This window comes from Nannospalax galili, unplaced genomic scaffold (assembly GCF_000622305.1).
Source record: "Nannospalax galili isolate Female #2095 unplaced genomic scaffold, S.galili_v1.0 scaffold1631, whole genome shotgun sequence".
Lineage (NCBI taxonomy): Eukaryota > Metazoa > Chordata > Mammalia > Rodentia > Spalacidae > Nannospalax > Nannospalax galili.
Window position 1 is genome coordinate 94,218 of NW_008329035.1, and position 18,470 is coordinate 112,687.

The following is an 18,470-nucleotide window of genomic DNA, read 5'->3' on the forward strand; positions in this document are numbered from 1 at the left end:
AAAGTTGGAAATTACAGGAAAATTTTTCTAACAACTAGGAAATTACCAAGTGAACCCTACCTCTATCAAAATCTGGATTGATCCTCAAACTACCTAGGCACAGGGATACTCCCTAGGAATCTACCTATATAAAAACAAAAGTAGATTGTAATTAATTGCTTCTTCTGGTTGTGTGCTTATTAAATAATTTAAAAAAAAACAACAAAGAACAAAAAAATTAGCAATAAAAACTAATCATTGATGTCAACTGTTATATTCTGTAGGGGAACAGATTTCAGAATTCACATAAAAGCAAGATGATTTTCCACTCTAAGTAACTGTGTCAGAATCCTCAATCGAAAAACACAATAAAAGATGATTACAATACCAGAGTAACTTTATTATTAACAATAGTCAGATTTCAACCAAAAATTACTAGACAGGAAAGTAAGGTCTGTGCTTGAGGGACAAGGATTAGGCGAATAGAGGAAAGGCCATCAATAGAAATTAACTCTCAGTGGACCCAGTAGTTTGATTTAGCAGGCAAAACATTCTAAATCAGCTATTGTATTTTGGGTGAATTTGGGGATATAGCTCAGTGGTCAGTGATAAGGTACTTGCCTAGTATGAGTGTGATGGTTAAACTTGTCAACTTGATAGGATTTAAAATCACCATGGAAACAAACCTCTGGGCATGTCTGAGGGAGTTTCTAGGTTAGGTTGAGTAAGGTGGGAATACACATCCTAAATGTGGGCAGCCCTTTTCCATGGGCCCTGTACGAAAAAAAAAAAAGAAAGGAGAAAGTGAGCTGAGCACCAGAACTAACTTTCTCTCTCTCTCTCTCTCTCTCTCTCTCTCTCTCTCTCTCTCTCTCTCTCCTCCCCCCCTCCCTCCCTCTCTTCCTCTCTCCCTCTCTCCCCCCTTCCTTTCTTTAGATGTGTGTGCACATCTCTCCCTCTCTGCCTCTCCTCCCCCCTCCCTCTCCCCCTTCTTCCCTCCCTCCCCCCTAAATGGGGATGAAATGTCACCAGCTACTTCATGTTCTTGCCTCCATGCTTTCCCTGCCATGATGAACTGTAATCTCACACCAGATGCCAAAATAAATCCTCCTCTCTTTAAATTGCTTTTGTCAGGTATTTCATCATAGCAGCAAAAAAAGTAACTGATACAATTGATAGATCCTAGGTTCAATCTCCATCCATCACTGAAAAAAAGGAAATGAAAAAAATTTCAACCAGGTGCAGCAGTGCACACTTAAAATCCCAACACTTGAGAAATGGAGCCAAGAGAGTCAGGAGTTCAAGGTTATCCTTAGGTATATAGTAAGTTTGAGTTCAGCCTGTACTACATAAGATCCTGTCTCTGAAAAGAAAATTAAAATAGATACATCCAAGGAATTGTTTTATTTTTAAAAATCTGTTTTGAAATTAGAGTAAAAATAAGGTCTGAAGGAAGGAAAAAGCATGGAATTTTGATTGAGAAATGAGTAATTTAAAAATAAGAACTCTAGAGTTTAAAAGAATAACTGAAAACACTTCACTAGATGAACCCAAAAATGATTGGGAAAACAAAATAAATGATGAACTTGAATATAGAACTGTAGAAATTTCCTTATCCAGAAAACAGTTTCAAATATTTAAAAGATATGTGAGACAGTATGAACCAGGCTAACATAAGTGTAATTGAAATTGTAAAAAGAGAGGAAAGGGAGCAGAAAGCTACCTAGAGAGATAATGGCTAAAAATTTCCTCAATTTGAAATCATTAGCAGATGTAAGAATTTTAATGAACCCTAAGGAGGAAAAACAGACAAAGTCATCTCTATATAATCATGATAACACTGATGGACAGTTTTAAAGGAACTTCATCAGTGCCATTGTAGACAATCAGGGCAGCTACTGAACATAGATTTCTAGCAATATTTCACAAGTCCAGAAAAATAAGGCAGAGGTTTCTGTGCAGTCAGTCTAGTCTCCCTTTGCAATCTGCTCTCTTAACTGATTCTTATCAAAATCATCATAGTGTGCTTCTCCTTTGACAGTGTGATGCTTTGAAATATATTAATACCTTTTACTTATGTCTTCCTAGAAAACTTTCTTACCATCCATTTTTTAAAAAATCCTTCCTTCTTTTGCATTAATTTTTGTGATGTTTTATTTTCTCCATTGCTATTAATATCATCTTTTTTGGTTTTGTTTTATATTGATAGAGTTTGCCCCTGAACGCTTTTTATTGTATGTGTCTTCCTAAAGTCATAGCATCCTTAAACTTATGTATTAGAATTGCAGTAGCATAACTTTATAGTATACTACTTTATGCTATAAAATGGTATTATTGTATTAAATTTTCATATGCTTCAAGTAAACTTTCAGTTTCTTTATTTTCTAGGAGAAAGATATTATGTCTGCCCAAGGAAAAGAGGAAGCATCAGACAGACGCTTACAGCAGATACAGTGTAGTATAAAACAGTTAGAATCAAGGTAAATTGGTAAATGCATCTAGCCTTTTCTGTATATTTCAAATATATGCCACACAGTGGAGTTCCAGTTATATTTAGTAGAATAAGTATCTTATAGAGCTAAATCAGAATTATAATCAATGGTTTAAAATTTGAACATAGTTTAAAAAATCATGAAATTATTGTATTTTGTAATACAATTTTGAACATATATTCAAAATCACATTTCCTACATATTCCAGTCCTGTGAGGTTTTTTTTTTTTCATAATCTTTGTGTGACCAGTTCAGTTCTTCAACTTTATCATCCACTCTTGATGTTCTGCTTTCCATTTCATTAATTCTATTGATGAGGCTTTCTCCTGTAGTTTCAAATTGACTTACTGAGTTTTTCACTTCCTTTTTCATTTCAGCCTGAGGTTTCTTCAATATTTGTATGTCTTTTGTAAATTCAGTTAGAAGTTTATCTCTGTTTCTTTTAGTTCTTTGATTCGTTTGCATGTTCTTTAAATTTGTTGAATTCTTTGATCATGTTTGTGATTGTTCTTTTAAATTCTGTGTCCTGGGTTATCTCTAGGGGGTTCTCATTGTAGAACTCCTCTATAGGACTGGTCATGTTTGGTGGGGAAATATTTTGGGAAGTGTTCATATTATTATTTTTTTCACTGTTATTTTGGCATGTGGCTTTCTTTTGTTGGCTGTGATTCTGGTATGAAACTCAAGCCTTCCTTTCTTGAACTGAAGTCTGATTCTGTTTGTATTATTGATGTTTCTTGGTTATTTTCTTATTGAATATGAAAAGCTGGTTAGTCTAGGCTTCAGGTTCTCTCTTTTGATTTTCTATTGTAGGGACCAGATGGCTCTAGACCAGCTACTTAGGAGCTCCCACAGATGCCCAAGTCAGGCACCAATCAGAAATTCTGAGACTTCCTAAGGTCTAGGCCCTACTAGCCAGCAGGCACAGCACAATTTTGGAAACTCGCTAGGTGGCAGCTAGATTCAGGCACTCTCAGGTGGTCTGCAAAGATCTGGGCCCCTACTAAAGGTCAGAGAAGCCTAGTCCTGCAGCAGTGGGTGGGGTTGCAGATGGTTCCAAGGTAGGGGGATGAGCAAGGCACAATTTGGGAAGCTCACTACCACGTGTAGGCCAGAATCAGAATCAGGCACTTTCAGGTAGTCTGAAAAGGACTGGGCCTCCTATGCATCAATTTTTTTTTTCTTTTTTGGTCTTTTTGAAACAGGGCCTCCCTGTAGCCCCCCAGCTGTCCTGGAACTCACTATGTAGACCAGGCTGGCCTTGAACTCACAGAGATCCACCTGTCTCTACCTCCCGAGTGCTGGGATTAAAGGTGTGCGCCATCATGCCCGGCTTTTTTGTTTTTTAATATTTATTATTTTTGTATATGCGTGTATTGTCTGCATGTAGGTAAGTGCACCCATGTCATGCATTGCCTGCAGAAGACAGAAGAGGCTGTCAGATATCCTGGAACTGAAGTTACAGACAGTTGTCAGCTGCCATGTGGGTGCTGGGATTTGAACCCGTGTCTTCTGCAAGAACAGTGTTCTTAACCACTGAGCCATCTCTCCAGCCCCTATGCACCAGTTCTTCACAAAGATTATTATTCTCTTTCTTGGTTGGCTACTGCTACCATATGTAATTTCAACTCTTATTTATTAAGGAATACATGTAGATTTATACATCCGAATACAAACTGCATTTTTTTTATTAAGCAAATGGTCACTGTCTGCACTGAAGGTAGGGGAGGGATGGAGGGAGAGAGGACAGGTATATGGTGCTTCTAAGAACAGTAATGTGAATGTGATCTAAAATTATAATTTAATTAAAATTTTCTTTCTGAGACTGGAGAGATGGACCAGATGTTAAGAGTGTTTGCTGATCTTGCCAAGGAATGAGTTCTGGTCCCAGCACCCACATCTGTTGGTTCACAACTGCCTGTCACTCCACCTCCAGTGGATCCAACACACTCTTCTGGTTTCTCTGGGCACCCACATATACATGCATACACACACACACACACACACACACACAGAGAGAGAGAGACAGAGAGAGAGAGACAGAGAGAGAGAGAGAGAGATACACATATATACATAAATACACATAATTTTAAAAATTAAAAGAAATTCTTAAATTTTCTTTCAAGGTTTGATTGGGTAGTTTAAGAAGTCTTTAGTACTGTAAAAGACCAAAAAGCACCAAACAAATTTAGAAATTTTATATAAGCTGTTGTAGTAGGGAGAATCTTCATAATAAGGAATGTTTTTAAAGAGTTAGATAGAGTTTTGAGATTTCACATAGGCAAATAAACAATTGAGTCATGCATAAATCTATGTGAGTGCAGGATTTGCCTCAATGTTAGCCATTTTCTAAAAAGAAATAGAGGCGTTTTTTAGAACAAATGTGGGCGTATCACTTAGCAATCTCTGTTTCTCTAGGAGCACAGGGCTCAAAGCCCAGGACCGTCAGTACAGCAGAAGAACAAAAGCCAGGTACAGCAAGTATAATATACCACTAGCATCTACTCAGGCCTGCAATTCATAGTTATGTGTACCATAGGCTTGAAATGGAGAACAAAATAGTGATTCATTATGAATTAGGCAGACTATTTGAGTCAAATAGTGGCAGACTAAATATTATAGAGGGAAAAATCTTAATGTAAATATCTTTCCAATAAAACAAACATTTTCTTGCAAATTATATACTTAATTGCTGACATAATCATAGTTTTCATATCAAAAAGAATAAGAGTCAGTCTTATTCTGAGCCAAATATGAGTGCACATGGGAGAACAACTTCAGTTACCCTAAATAGCACATTCTAACATGGCAATGTAATTTGAATTTCTATAAATCACAAAATAAAGGATAGTCGTAAGTGAAGGCATTTCCCAAATACCTTGATGGGAGAATCAGGTAGTTGTGGGAAAATTGCTGTAGGTTTCAGATGATATCTGATGACATTCTTAGCTTTTTCATTGGTAGTCTGTTAATCTGAAACTTTTACCTAATAGAATAATGTTGGATCAGCCACAGAAGTGACGAATTATTTGTTGTTAAAAGGAAAAAAAGATAGTACAAGATAATTTGGCTCTGGCTCTGTAGCAATCCATGAAATTCTAATTGGTCAAATCAACCTTTATGGAATCTTTGTCATGGGTATGGCGTCTTCTTTGTGAACTTCAGTTCACAAAGTATAAGAGAAATAAATTACCAAGCAACACAAGCAACAACAACAAACTGGTCACTGAGACTTGAGGGGTAAATAAACAAGGAAGCCAGGACTTGTACTGCACAATATGGCTAGAAGCTAAACTTCCTCCATCTTCCCTAAAACTGGAATCCTTGATTGAGCTAGTATAACATGGATTCATTTGAAACTACCACTTGTTTACCCTCTCTTCTTTGCTCTGTGGACATCCTTAGTCCTTTTGGCTGAAGAGAAGCCCTTTTCCTTGGGTTTTAGTTAACTGGCTTCAGGAGGTTGAGTTCTTAATGGGATCTGCACATATCATATCAAGACTTTATTCCAAAAAATCCCCAGCTCCACCTCCACTGTGTATGAAGCACACAGAACACAGAGGTTGCTCCATGTCCCATAGACATGGAATGAAGGATTGGCAGTGGGAAATGTATCAGTGCAGGTAGAAACCATATTTATGCTGTAATGTGAAAGCATAGAAAAATGTCCAAAACAACAGACTCGTTAAATTCACTCTTTTCCAAAAGGAGAATTGGGATGTGAAGTGATTGATTGGGATTGGACTTCCTGCCTCTTCTCCCCATCTTCCCTACCCCCAATCTTTTATTTACTTTTGTTTCTCCTTTTAGTCTTTTTAATGGTTTATTGCTTTATAAGATGTTCTCTGTAACGCCTCCTTGTCTCTTTATATTCCTATAAATTGGTTTATCTAAAAAGAAAATACAAGTACTCCCCAGGAAGTCAGATACAGATCCCTTTCGAGAAGAGAAGGTGTGCATGTGGTAACACAGGCCTGTAATCCCAGCACTGGGAAGTTAAGGCAGGAAGAACATAAATTCAAGGCCAACCTTAGATACATAGTAGACCTTGTCTTATAAAAGAACTTCAGATAATAAAATTAAAAGATATAGAATATAGAGAAACAATAAGCAGTCTTTTTAATCTATATTTTTTGAAGTTATTACATTTTTTATTGAATTTTTGTGGGTTTCCTACACAGCATCTTAATCATCTTTATAATCCCCTTCCCCATCAGCACCCTCTCATGGCCCCTCCCCACTGCATTTCATGCATTCTGTCATTTATGTTAAGGCATGTCAAGTCAAGTTAATGTCCCCAGAAGTTCCTTAATGCAAGTTCATCCCCTGGGGTCTAGTCAGCCTATCTTGAGTCACTCCCTTAAAGATCATCTCTTCCTCACCCAACGATAATCAGCTACCCAATAGTTCTTCGCTAAGATTGGGGCCTGCTGAGAAGTTATTTTCTACCTTTACTTAATCCCCCAAATAGCATAGTTATCCTCAGTCAGTTGCAAAATCAAAATGTTCTTTCCATTTTGAAGCAGAAAAAAAAGATAGTGAAGTTGGGTAAAAATTATATGTTTAAAAAAAAATCTAACTAACTAGATACATACAGTGAAAAATACTTGAGAAAATGCAATTTCCCTGGAGTTTTTTGGAGCAATAACTTTTTAAATTATTTTTGAAGGTCTGGACTGCTTTTAAAATGTATTCTATAGTTTTGTCTTAAATTGCTATCTTACTGCACAGATTCATTCTAGAATATTTTGTGTTGTTGTATTCTAATCCTTAATGGTTAATTAAAAGACTTGAAAATTGTCAGTAGTTGCCCATTAAAGATAAAATATTCATAGCCTGTTAATTCACATTTTGGTTTGTAGCTGAAAATTCAAATCTTTGATTGTAATCTGTTATACACAGAAATGATTTCCTACTCTGAACTTACCAAGAATTGCTGTCTCTTCCAATATAGTCACAGAGTAAGCTCACTGTGGTCTAGAAAAAAATAGTGTCTTTGAATTTCTGTTTCCTGTTCTCCAAATGTTAATAAGTAATTACTTTGCTCACAGCTGGTTGAGAGCTAATTGATTTTAATAGCTTACATGAGACTAGTGAAAGGACTTGTAATTGTTAAGTACTAGGGATTTGGTTTTCTTTTTTTTTCTTTACTTTTCAACAATTGATTATTTTATTGCTTTCTGAACTCCTTAAGTTAACCCTTGAGAAAAACTCAAGGCTATAGATTTTTATTTCTGTTATTTTAAGAGCATTTTGCACAGTTAATACAGAATCAAAAAGTATCATGATGTTTACTTATTAAACAATATTTTATGTTTTTATTGTTAAAAATGGGGGATAAGTGTTGGTATTGTATAGTATAAAGCTATCATGTAACCTAAACTGAATAGAAATCAGTCTAAGAAGAAATCACTAGATATGTAGTTCAATATTGTTAGTCTCTGAAAAGAAGTTTTCTGTATTGATTCTCCTAGTACTGTTGCTATGGCTATTATAATAAAATGCTTGTATATTTTAAAGCTTAAAAAATATTGTATAATACATGAAAACAGAGTTAGCAGTGTATTTACTGTATCAGTAAGCACCATTTAATGAAGGTGTTTCAGACAAGAATATATCCCATTTAATAAACTGCCAAATTGGAATACCCTTTTTTTTTTTTTTTTGGAATACCATTTTCAATGACTATCTTTGTCCTATAAAGTAAAAAAATATTTTAAGTATCAATAAATCAATTAAGTAATGTAACATCAATAACTATTATTTGAACTTTTGAATTGTTTGTAGTCTTTTCAAATGCCACAAATGTTTTAAAACATGCCATTTCCTTCCCTCTTCTAAAGAACTCTTCTCCCCCTTCTGGACTGTTAGTCCAGGGAGCAGCAGTCGCTTTAGAAAAAGCTTTATTATTTTTTATATGCTTTTCCAAATAAGGCAGGAGTTAGATTGGTAGAATTGATGTAAACTACTACTTTGTTTTTTTTTTAGTTTGATATTTCTTTTAAAATAAAAATATGCGACTATTCAGGTACCTACTAAAAAGCCGTTTTCATCCTGGCCATTGTTTGACATTTTACTTGCTACCTGTATTCCTAAGCATAATAGAATATGTACATTTTTAAATTAAAGATGCTAGAAACTTTAAACTGATTATAAATGGAATAGAAGGCTGTATATTCAAAATTAGTGGGGGAAAATGTGATTGGATAAAGGATGAAAAATCTTGGAAGTGAGATAAAACTGAATTAATTTCATTAGTTTTATTACAGATTCTTCAACTAGGGCTACATGACAATATTATAATGAAGATTAATTTGATATTTTTAAGGTGAGACTATCAGGAGACAGAAATGTAAATTATTGAAGTGCAAAGACTTTTAGATTTAAAGGCAAACAAAATTGCTTTGAAAAAAATTGGTATGATTTTGTTGTTGTTGTTGTTGTATTTTCTTTGTGTCTTGAAGACTATCAGTTTTTAGGATTAAATTTAATAAGATTATCTAAGCAACCTAGCCTCACATGTACTATTTTAGTTTCTCAAATCATTATCTTTTAAATTAAAGGTAACTTCTCCCTAAAAAAATAAAATTTCTTTTGACTTTTTAAACTTTTTAAAAATCTAGCATCTAAGACAATCAACTGGTATTTATAGGAAAGCAATATAGTTATGACTAATAAATTATAGTTCTCTCCAATAATAAAAATCTTTTTGCAGTCTCACTGTACTTATTGGAATACTACAAAGCAAAAGAGTGTAATAAAATATTACGAAGATAAATCTTAAATCTTTCCACTACTACAGCTCTGTGAGTTATTGTAAAATGAATTATTTCTAAATTAATATGAGTTTTAAATTATTTCTATTTAACTAATAAAGTTATGTTGATTTTCTATCAATTCTGTGCAGGGTAGTTTTATATGTGCTAAGTAGCCATGAACTAGCTTTAATTTATTTCATAGTCTATTTTTATCAAAGGAAATTCTGCACAGATATTTTTAAAGTCATACAGTACCACAAGGAATATAGTAAAAATAAGTTTATTGGGAGTAAGTATAGCTAAGGATGGTCATCTTATAAAAACTAAAATCTCTAAGGTTAAAGATCATCAAAATTAACTATATTAAATTTTTGGTATGGATCTAGAGAAATAGATCAGTTGGTAAAGTGCTCGTTGTACAAGCATGAGGACCTGAGTTCTCTTCCCAGGCACTCACTCCCCCCCCATGGGGAGGGTAGGAGTAGGGTGGTATTCAATCCCAGCACTGGGGAGGCAGAGATAGGCTCTTCCCTAGGGCCTGTTTAGCTAGCCTAGCCTAGCCAAATATTAGCATTAGGTTTGGTGAAGATCCACTAAATAGAAACACTAAGCAACAAAAAAAATCTGATTTGGAATAATATATTTGTAGTATATAAGAAAATAAGTGCCGGGCATGATGGCACACGCCTTTAATCCCAGCACTTGGGAGGCAAAGGCAGGTGGATCTCTGTGAGTTCAAGGCCAGCCTGGTCTACATAGTGAGTTCCAGGACAGCTGGGGCTACAGGGAGACCCTGTCTCAAAAAGACAAAAAAAAAAAAAAAAAAAAAAAAAAAAAAAAAAAAGAAAAGGAAATGAGGGGCCAGGCATGGTAACACACGCCTTTAAATCCTAGTGCTCAGGAGGCAGAGGCAGGCAAATCTCGAGGCCAGCTGGAGTTACAAGGAGACCCTGTATCAAAAAGTCAAAAAAAGGAAAAATGAAAGAAAATGAGGCCTAACAACTATAATACACAGAGTTCTTATAAAGGAGCAAGTGAACAATTCAAAAGGAAAAAATGGTTAGAGAAGATAAGGAAATTCAAAGAGCAAAATCACATGGCTTACAAAAAATAAGAAAATATCCTTAAATTCAGTAGTCAGAAAAATGCAAATTTACAGTGAAATAAAGGTAGAGCTTTTGAATTGAGAAAGAGATTTGAGGTATATTACTTGATAGATTTTTTTAAGGATATTAAGTGAGAAAAATACAGCATTATACTATGATTTTAATTTTTGTAACCCCTAAAATTATGTTTAAAACCATATGGATAGGTATATAGGTGCTGTGTATGTGCATGCATATATATAAAATCATGTAAATGAGAGAAAAATAGATACACATTAATAAATTGATGTGTTTTGTTAGTAGAAGATAGGAAAAGAGACCACCGAGTTGTATGTAAAGACCAAGCATAAAAATATAACAACTCAATCTTTAAGGATTTGATCAGTAGTAATATTACCATATTCAATATAAAATCATAGTTGGCTGTCTGCCCGACTCTTGTTGCTGACAAATTGTGTGGCTCTCAACCTTGGTTAGAAAAGCGTCTTGTAGAGGATGGTGGTTAATGCAAAGATAATAACTGCTCAAAAGTGCTCATCCATGGTGGGTGCTCATCCATGCAGCCATAGATGGAACATCTATATCAGTCTACCCACAAGGCTTAGGGAGCATGACAGAAGTGGGAACGAAAAGGATTTAAGAGCCAGAGTATAGGAAAGAGTGTTGTGAAAGACTGTCCTCTAGATATGACATGGCTCTTACACACATGAATTCATCTGCTGTGTTTGCTGACACAAGATCAAGCTGGTTAAAAACTCCAGCATGGAGCAGGAAGGAGCTCCCAATTCCCCCCTCTTAGCTGAAGAGCTAATGACAGTTGATGACTGCTAAGAAGAGGAGAGGCACTTTTCTTTGGGGAGGGGTGGCTATTGATAGGTTGCCCATGCCCCATTGGAACACACACACATACACACACACACTGCACATATGGGCAGCACTAATTTTAGAACTTGGTGGGTTCAGAAAAAAAGACATGAAGTTGGGAAAGAGATGAGCAGGAGATATGTTGGTGGTTTATAGGGTCTGGAGGGAGAAAATGGAGGAATGGATACAACCAAGATACACTGTAAATTTTTAAAAAATAAAAATTAAATTTAGAGAATGTTTTAAAAAGAATGTCTTACTTCGGGCTCTGTCCCACTGTTCTTTTTATTATTTTAATCAAAAGCTGAATCTCTAAATGTTTTTCTTTAAAATGAATATAATAAAACCTACTTTTAAAGAACTGTAGCAAGGTTTAAATGAGAAAATACAAATAAAAATAACTGTCTTAATACCAGTCCTGTAGTGAATGTTTAATAAGCCTCTTATGTCCTTCCCTTTAAAAAAAAATTGACTTTCACATTGTGATTATTAATTTCTAGATTATGTATAGCAATCCAAGAAGCCAACTTACTAAGAACAGAGAAAACACATTTGGAAAAACAGATCAAAGAGCTACAAGCAAAGTTCAGTGTCTCAGAAAATGAGAAATATGAGGCTATTTCAAGAGCCAGAGATACCATGCAACTCTTAGAAGAAGCTAACCTTAAAAAAAATCAGGTAAGAAAACTTACAAAAGAATAAAATACTGACATACCCCACATGCCCTAACAATAAAGGAATCAGTAACTGCAGAATAAATGCATGAAACAAAATCACTCCTCATTAAATAATTATGCTGTATGTTAGATGTAAAATTAAATATAAAATATATAAAAATGGCAATCATTTTTCAAAACTGGTATTTAAATATCAGACTTTTGTTCTGTCTTGATTCTTATCATTATTCTTCCCCCTTTATACTGTTATACTCCTTTTCTCTATCTTTGATCCAGTTGAATTTTATTCTTTTGTTTCCTCTTTATCACTTATGTAGCTCCCCTAGTAGAACAGAAACTTAATTGACAGAATCAAATTTAACTTGAAAGATTAAGTGAATTCTTCAACTCATATTTATTTTTTTAATCCTTTAACCATTGTGATTTCTGTGCTAGCTACCATGTTTTTGTTTTGCCCTTGTTAATTGGGTATCATTTATAAAAGACAAAAAAGTAGATAGTTTTAAATATTGCTATCATTTTTATGTATAGCTCACTATTGCATTAATTTATATACCAACATTTGTACTTATGTGGAATACTCCGGTAGGAAATATGAGGGGTATATAGAAAATACATTTTTTTGTTCTTTTTTTTTTCCTTTACATGGTAGATTTTCCAAGAGAGGTACAAAAATTCTTTAAGTTGACTGTTATAAACCTAGTAGTAAATAAAAAGGAAGTTGGGTGTGGTGCCATATAGTTGTAATCCAAGCACTCATAAATTTATCACCAGTGGTGCCTATATAATGAAACCTTGTCTCAAAAAAAAAAAAAAAAGAAAAAAAGAAAGAAAAAAGACTGGAGATACTAAAGTGTTTATCATGCCTTTCAGCTAATATTCATATCTGTGACTTAAATTTTGTCTCTCACACTCTCAAAATAGTAAAAATGCATACAGTAGGTCTTGGGATATAGTTCAGTAGGAGAATTCTTATCTCACAAAACTGAGCCCCTAGGTTTGATTCTTAGTACCACCAAAAATAAAATATATTCTCCTCCACAATAGGCATATTATGCTTAGAAATTGTTCTAAGTATCCACATTTGCTAGGAAATTTAAGGACAGGACTAACATGTCTGTCTTTACCCTCTGAAGCCTAGTTGTATGAGCATTATTAATTAGATTTTGTGTGGCATACAATGGGGAGAAGACAGTTGCCTATATCAGATCTCTCACTTAAGTCCTAAGTCCACAGATCCTTACAGAAGCAGCATGTGACTGTGATAATAATTTCCCTCTTGACTCATTGCTAGAGGGCTTCCATCTTGCAATTGCTTATTAAAAAAATCAAGAATTCTCTTAGCTAATCAGATAACAAGCAGGGTGCCCAGCTCCCTTCTTCATTAGCCCGTGTTTCTTTCAGAGTTGTTAAATTGCAACAGCTGTTACTTGTCACTTTTTTTAATTCTTGGAGAATTCCATACATGTACACAATGTATTTTGATCATATCCATTACCCACTCCCCCTTTCCACTTCTCTCAGACCATACTCACCCCACCAACACCCACCCCACCACATCACTCTCATAAATTCATATCCTAGGGCAACCCTAAACTCTCATCAGAGAAGCTTCTTTTCACAGTGGACACAAATTAATACAGAGACTCACAGCTGGTCAGTGTGCAGAGAATGAATAACCATGGAGTCTCAGCCCCCGATGGGACATCTGTATTACAAACTTCTCCCTGAAAAGTTCAAGAAACATCACAAAGAGGGGGCAAAAAGACTGTAAGAGCCAGAGGTCAGGGAGGACTTCAGTGAAACAGTATCTTATGGACATGACAAGGCATTACGCTTAGGAATCACAGAAGCCATAGTTCCCTGCACAAGATCAAGCCAGTCAAAATTCCCATATAGGTGGGGAAGGGACTCATGAACTTCCACCCCTAGTTGAAGAGTAGTGAAGGCTGCTGCTGTATATGCAGTCAGTTTTCTTCAGGGATGTGGACCCTAGTAGGTTGCCCATGCTTCAGTGGATGATCCTATTCCCACCCACATGCAGGTAGCACTGATGGAACTTGGTGAATTATAAAATGACTTCTCAGGGCTAAAGAGATGGCTTAGTGCTTAAAAACACTTACTGTTCTTGCAAAAGACCTGTTCCTGAGACCTGCATCAGATAGCATCCAACTGCCTGTAACTCCAGTTCAGGGGATCTGATGGCCTCTGACCTCAGGCACTCACATGCATGTGGTACATATTACTTCACGCAGGCACGCACACATATACAGAAATAAAAATAGTATCTTTAAAAGAAACATATGTCACAGTGATTTTAAAGGAACTTTTTAAGAAAGATCTGAGTATGTAATGTTAGTGTATAGAATATAGAATATGTGTGTTATCTTTTGCAGATGATTGGGTCAGAATAATGTGTTAGTAAAAAAAAAGATTCAATATGGTATGATTGGAGGAGTTAATTGCTCAGAAAGATGTTTGGGTGGGTTATAGATAAAAATTTGGAAATTATCAATATATAAATGATACTTAAAATTAGAAGATTTGGTTAGCTTAGCAAGGAAGGGCATTGAGAATTGAGTCTCCCAATATTAGCATCTAACTGGCAAGTACAGTATTAGGAAGAGAAAGAACCAATGAGTATAAGAAAAGATGTGATGGGTTAAGGTGGGGAAAGGCAATAAATAATATGGTGTGCTGATGACCAAGTCTCTGATCAAGATGAATACTGAAAATTATCTCAGTTGATATTTGCAATGGCATTACAAGTAAAGAAAGTTCAATTAGAAGTGAAAGAGAAATGGAAATGGCTATATACAAGCAAGTTTTAGCATCTTGCTCCACAGAGAAAGAAATTGTCTCTGACAAAAGAAGTGAGACTTGGAAATATTTTTTAGTAGAAGATACAGATTATTAGAGAGAAAAACACATCAAAGTGACAAAGTAGATGGTATCTTCAGTAACTGAGATGTGAAGTAACAAGGGCCATAAATGAAATAATAATGAAAGAAAGGTAAAGTTGAGAGGTTTTTTTTTCTAGGAATTGAATATGTAGATGTAGTAGCTTACTTTGTGTAAGGATTTAGACAAAAAGATAAATTCAAAATGGCTATTAAGATTTTTTTTGGAGATGAGAAAAGTGATGAAACCTCTTCCTGAAATAAACACCAAAGGTTTAATTAGGGATAAGGTAAGTAATGCTGGGAAAATTCAGTATCATTCATGGTTTATGTGCGATCTTATAGGTATCCCAAATCTAGACAGAGACATTGCAATTAAAGAGCATATTACCTCTGCTAGTAATAATGATATATTACATGAAATGATTGTTTTCTAAAGATTCTGCTTGAAGAAAAGCAAAAAGAAGACGATAGAGAGAAGATGAAGAAAACAGTTTCTCAGCTTATACAAGATGCTGCCATAAAAGCAAGGAAAGAAGTAAGGAGTGGGGTTTTTTTGCATTTTTAAAATTTACTTTTAGCTGGGTGTGGTGGTGCACACCTGTAGTCCCAGCACTTGGGAGGCAGAGGCAGGTGGATCTCTGTGAGTTCCAGGACAGCTGGGGCTACAGGGACGCCCTGTCTCAAAAAGACAAAAAAAAATTTATTTTTATGTGTGTGTGTCTTTTGCCTTTGTGTGTTTGAATACACCTGTGTTATGTAGTGCCCACAGAGACCAGAAGAGGGTGTCAAATCCCCTAGAACTGGAGCCAGGGACAGTTGTGAGTCTCCATGTTGATGCTTGTAACTGAACCCAGGTCCTCTGCAAGAGGTACTCTTAACCACCAAGCCATCTCCTGTCCCCGGAAATTTTTAATTATGTTTAAATTAAATTCAAAAGTTAAATGCCAGCCTAGACTGAATAATACTTTAAAATTCTTGTGCACACATTGATAAAGACTATATGTGACATTATTAGCATAAGTGGTTAAAAACTAATGTTCCTTTCCTTTAAAATGAATTTCTGCAGTATAATGTAATTTACTGTATAGTCTTCCTTTACATAAACAGTGAGTTTTTTTCTTATCTGTGTTTTTCTACGAACAATAATATTTCTCTCCTAGATGGACTACAATTTCAAACATGGTTATAATAACATTAGTTTAAAAGCATAAAGTTAACATATTCACTGTCTCCATAACAACTAAATGGTAGAGTTTTCATTCTTACAAACACACTTCCAATATATCCCTTAGAAATCTATTACAGTCACTTGTCATATAAAGGACATTTTTGGTCAAGAACAACCTATGATGGCAGTGGTCTTATAAAACTATAGTAGAACTGAAAAACCTGTTGCCTAGTTTTTTTTACGGTACGTTTTCAGTTTGAATACATTTGGTTAGACAAGTACCATTCTGTGTATGTTCTGGTAACATGCTGTGCAGTTTTATAACCTATGAACACTGAACCTCCTAGGTTTGCATAAGTGTCTTATGATGTTCACAGTTACCAAATTAACAATACACTTCTCAGAACAAACCCTGTTGTTAAGTGGAAATAAATGAAAATTAAATAAATAAATAATTTTTTAAAGTAGTTGGTTAAGCTTTCAAGCCCTATTAAATTCCGATTTCCTAACAGGTTTGAGCTCCTCTTTCTATTAGTTTTATTAATATTTGTTATGTAAATGAAGACATTCTTGTTAGAAGACAGTATAAAGAATACTGTATTGTGTAATTTCTTCTATACTATGTTTCTCTTTTTTTTTTTTCAAACTAAATCTGGTATAATGGCAGTATAATAAAGCAGGTGAAGTCATTATTCACATTTAAAAACTACTAGAGTTCTGCCACCCTGGGCCTGCAGGAACTGCAGGCCTCTCCAGGGTAAATCCATCACGCCCTCCGCATCTTGACTCCCCCAGCCTCATTCACCCTCTCATCTCCCCTGCCGGTCTTTACTCCTAGCCTGGGTCCTGTCCCATTCCTTGTCTTGGTGGCCCAGAAACCTGGGGAAGCACCACTGCTTCCTGATCCTTTGAATCCAGACCATCTCGGTGCCTTCTCAGGTCCTCAGGGGCACTCTGGGACTGGCCCCACCCTCACCTCCCTCTACTTCCCTGGGCCTGTACCACCCACCAGCATGTTTCTGGAGCACTGGGGCTAACCTTTCCTCTTTCTGATCATTGCATCCAGAACAACCCACCTCCTCAGTGCAGTCCCCAGGAGCCCTTGGGGCCTCTTCCCGCTTCCATCTGCCTTGGCATCTCTGGGTGGCATGGCCACAAGCTGCACTAGACTAGCATCTTTCCTAGGCCCGGCTCCCAGGCTGGTCCAATCCCCAAATTCCTGAGACCAAAATCTTTCCTGGAGGGTCAAGACCTTAGGAGAAAGCCTGAGAGCATCTAATCCTCATCTGACTTAGGCCTCCATGGAAACATCTGAAGACAAAAGAAATTGGGCCACTCCAAAATAAAATCAAAAGAGAGAACCAGAAGCTTAGACAAACCAGCTTTTGATATCCAAAAAGTAAACTACAAAGACATATAAAGTTGACAAAAAAAAAAAGCAGACCTAAACTTGAAGGCTTGAGTCTCACACAAGAATCAGAAACTACAGATCTCCCCCTCTGTTCTCTACTCCTAGTTTGGGCCCTGCGCCATTCCTAGTCTTGGGACCCCAGACACCTAGGGAACCAATACTGCTTCCTAATCCTTTTCACCCAGAACAACTCAGTGCCTTTCTTAGGCCCCAGGAGCACCGCTTCTGGACCTGGCCCCGCCCTCACCTCTCTCTGCTTCCCGGGACCTGCACCACCGGCTAACTCTCCTAGCCTGCACTCCCATCCTCAGACCTCTTGGGGTAAGTCTATAGCGCAGCCCTCTGTGCTTTGACTCCCCAAGGCACATTCACCCTTCCATCTCCCCCGCTGCTCTCTACTAGTTTGGGCCCTGCGCCATTCCTAGTCTTGGGTCCCCAGACACCTGGGGAACCAATACTGCTTCCTGATCTTTTTCACCCAGACCAACTTAGTGCCTTCTCTGGGCCTGAGGAGCACTGCTTCTGGACCTGGCCCCACCCTCATCTCCCTTTACTTCCCTGATCCTGCAACACTCGCTAGCCTCTTTCTGGGGTTGACAGCCTCTTTCTGAGACTCTGAGACGTACCTTTCCTCTCCCTGATCCTTTGCATCCAGTACAATCCAGCTACTGAATCCACTCCCTGGGAAATCTTGGGGCTTCTTCCCACCCCATCTGCCTTTGCATCCCTGCGTGCCACGGCCACGGCCAGGATCGCAGGTAAGTCCAACACCCAAGTTCCTGAGGCCAAAATCCTTCTTAGAAGATTCCAGACCTAAGGAGAAAGTCTGAAAACCTTCTGACCCACATAGGAATTGGGCCACCGCGGATCTCCTGAAGACAAAATCAATCCGGCCACAACAATATAAAATCAAAAGAGAGAACCAGAAGCTTAGACGAACCAGCTATTCATACCCAAAAAGTAAACCACGAAGATACATAAAGTTCAAAAAAAGAAGCAGAACTAAACTTGAAGGCACGAGTATCACACAAGAGTCAGAAACTAGAAAAGAAATTCACATGTCAAAATCAGAGAGAAAAAATAATAACATGAAAAACTAAAATAACATATCC

At 36.5% G+C, this 18,470-nt stretch overlaps 1 protein-coding gene across 1 annotated transcript in view; it reads left to right on the top strand.

Moving 5' to 3' along the window:
* Nucleotides 1-18,470, top strand: part of Sclt1 (sodium channel and clathrin linker 1) — a 222,251-nt gene that overhangs the window by 76,618 nt on the left and 127,163 nt on the right. The window contains exons 5-7 of the mRNA XM_029562032.1: nucleotides 2,368-2,459; nucleotides 11,700-11,877; nucleotides 15,216-15,314. Coding sequence (XP_029417892.1) covers nucleotides 2,368-2,459; nucleotides 11,700-11,877; nucleotides 15,216-15,314 — 369 coding nt within the window. The remainder of the gene's footprint in view (nucleotides 1-2,367; nucleotides 2,460-11,699; nucleotides 11,878-15,215; nucleotides 15,315-18,470) is intronic.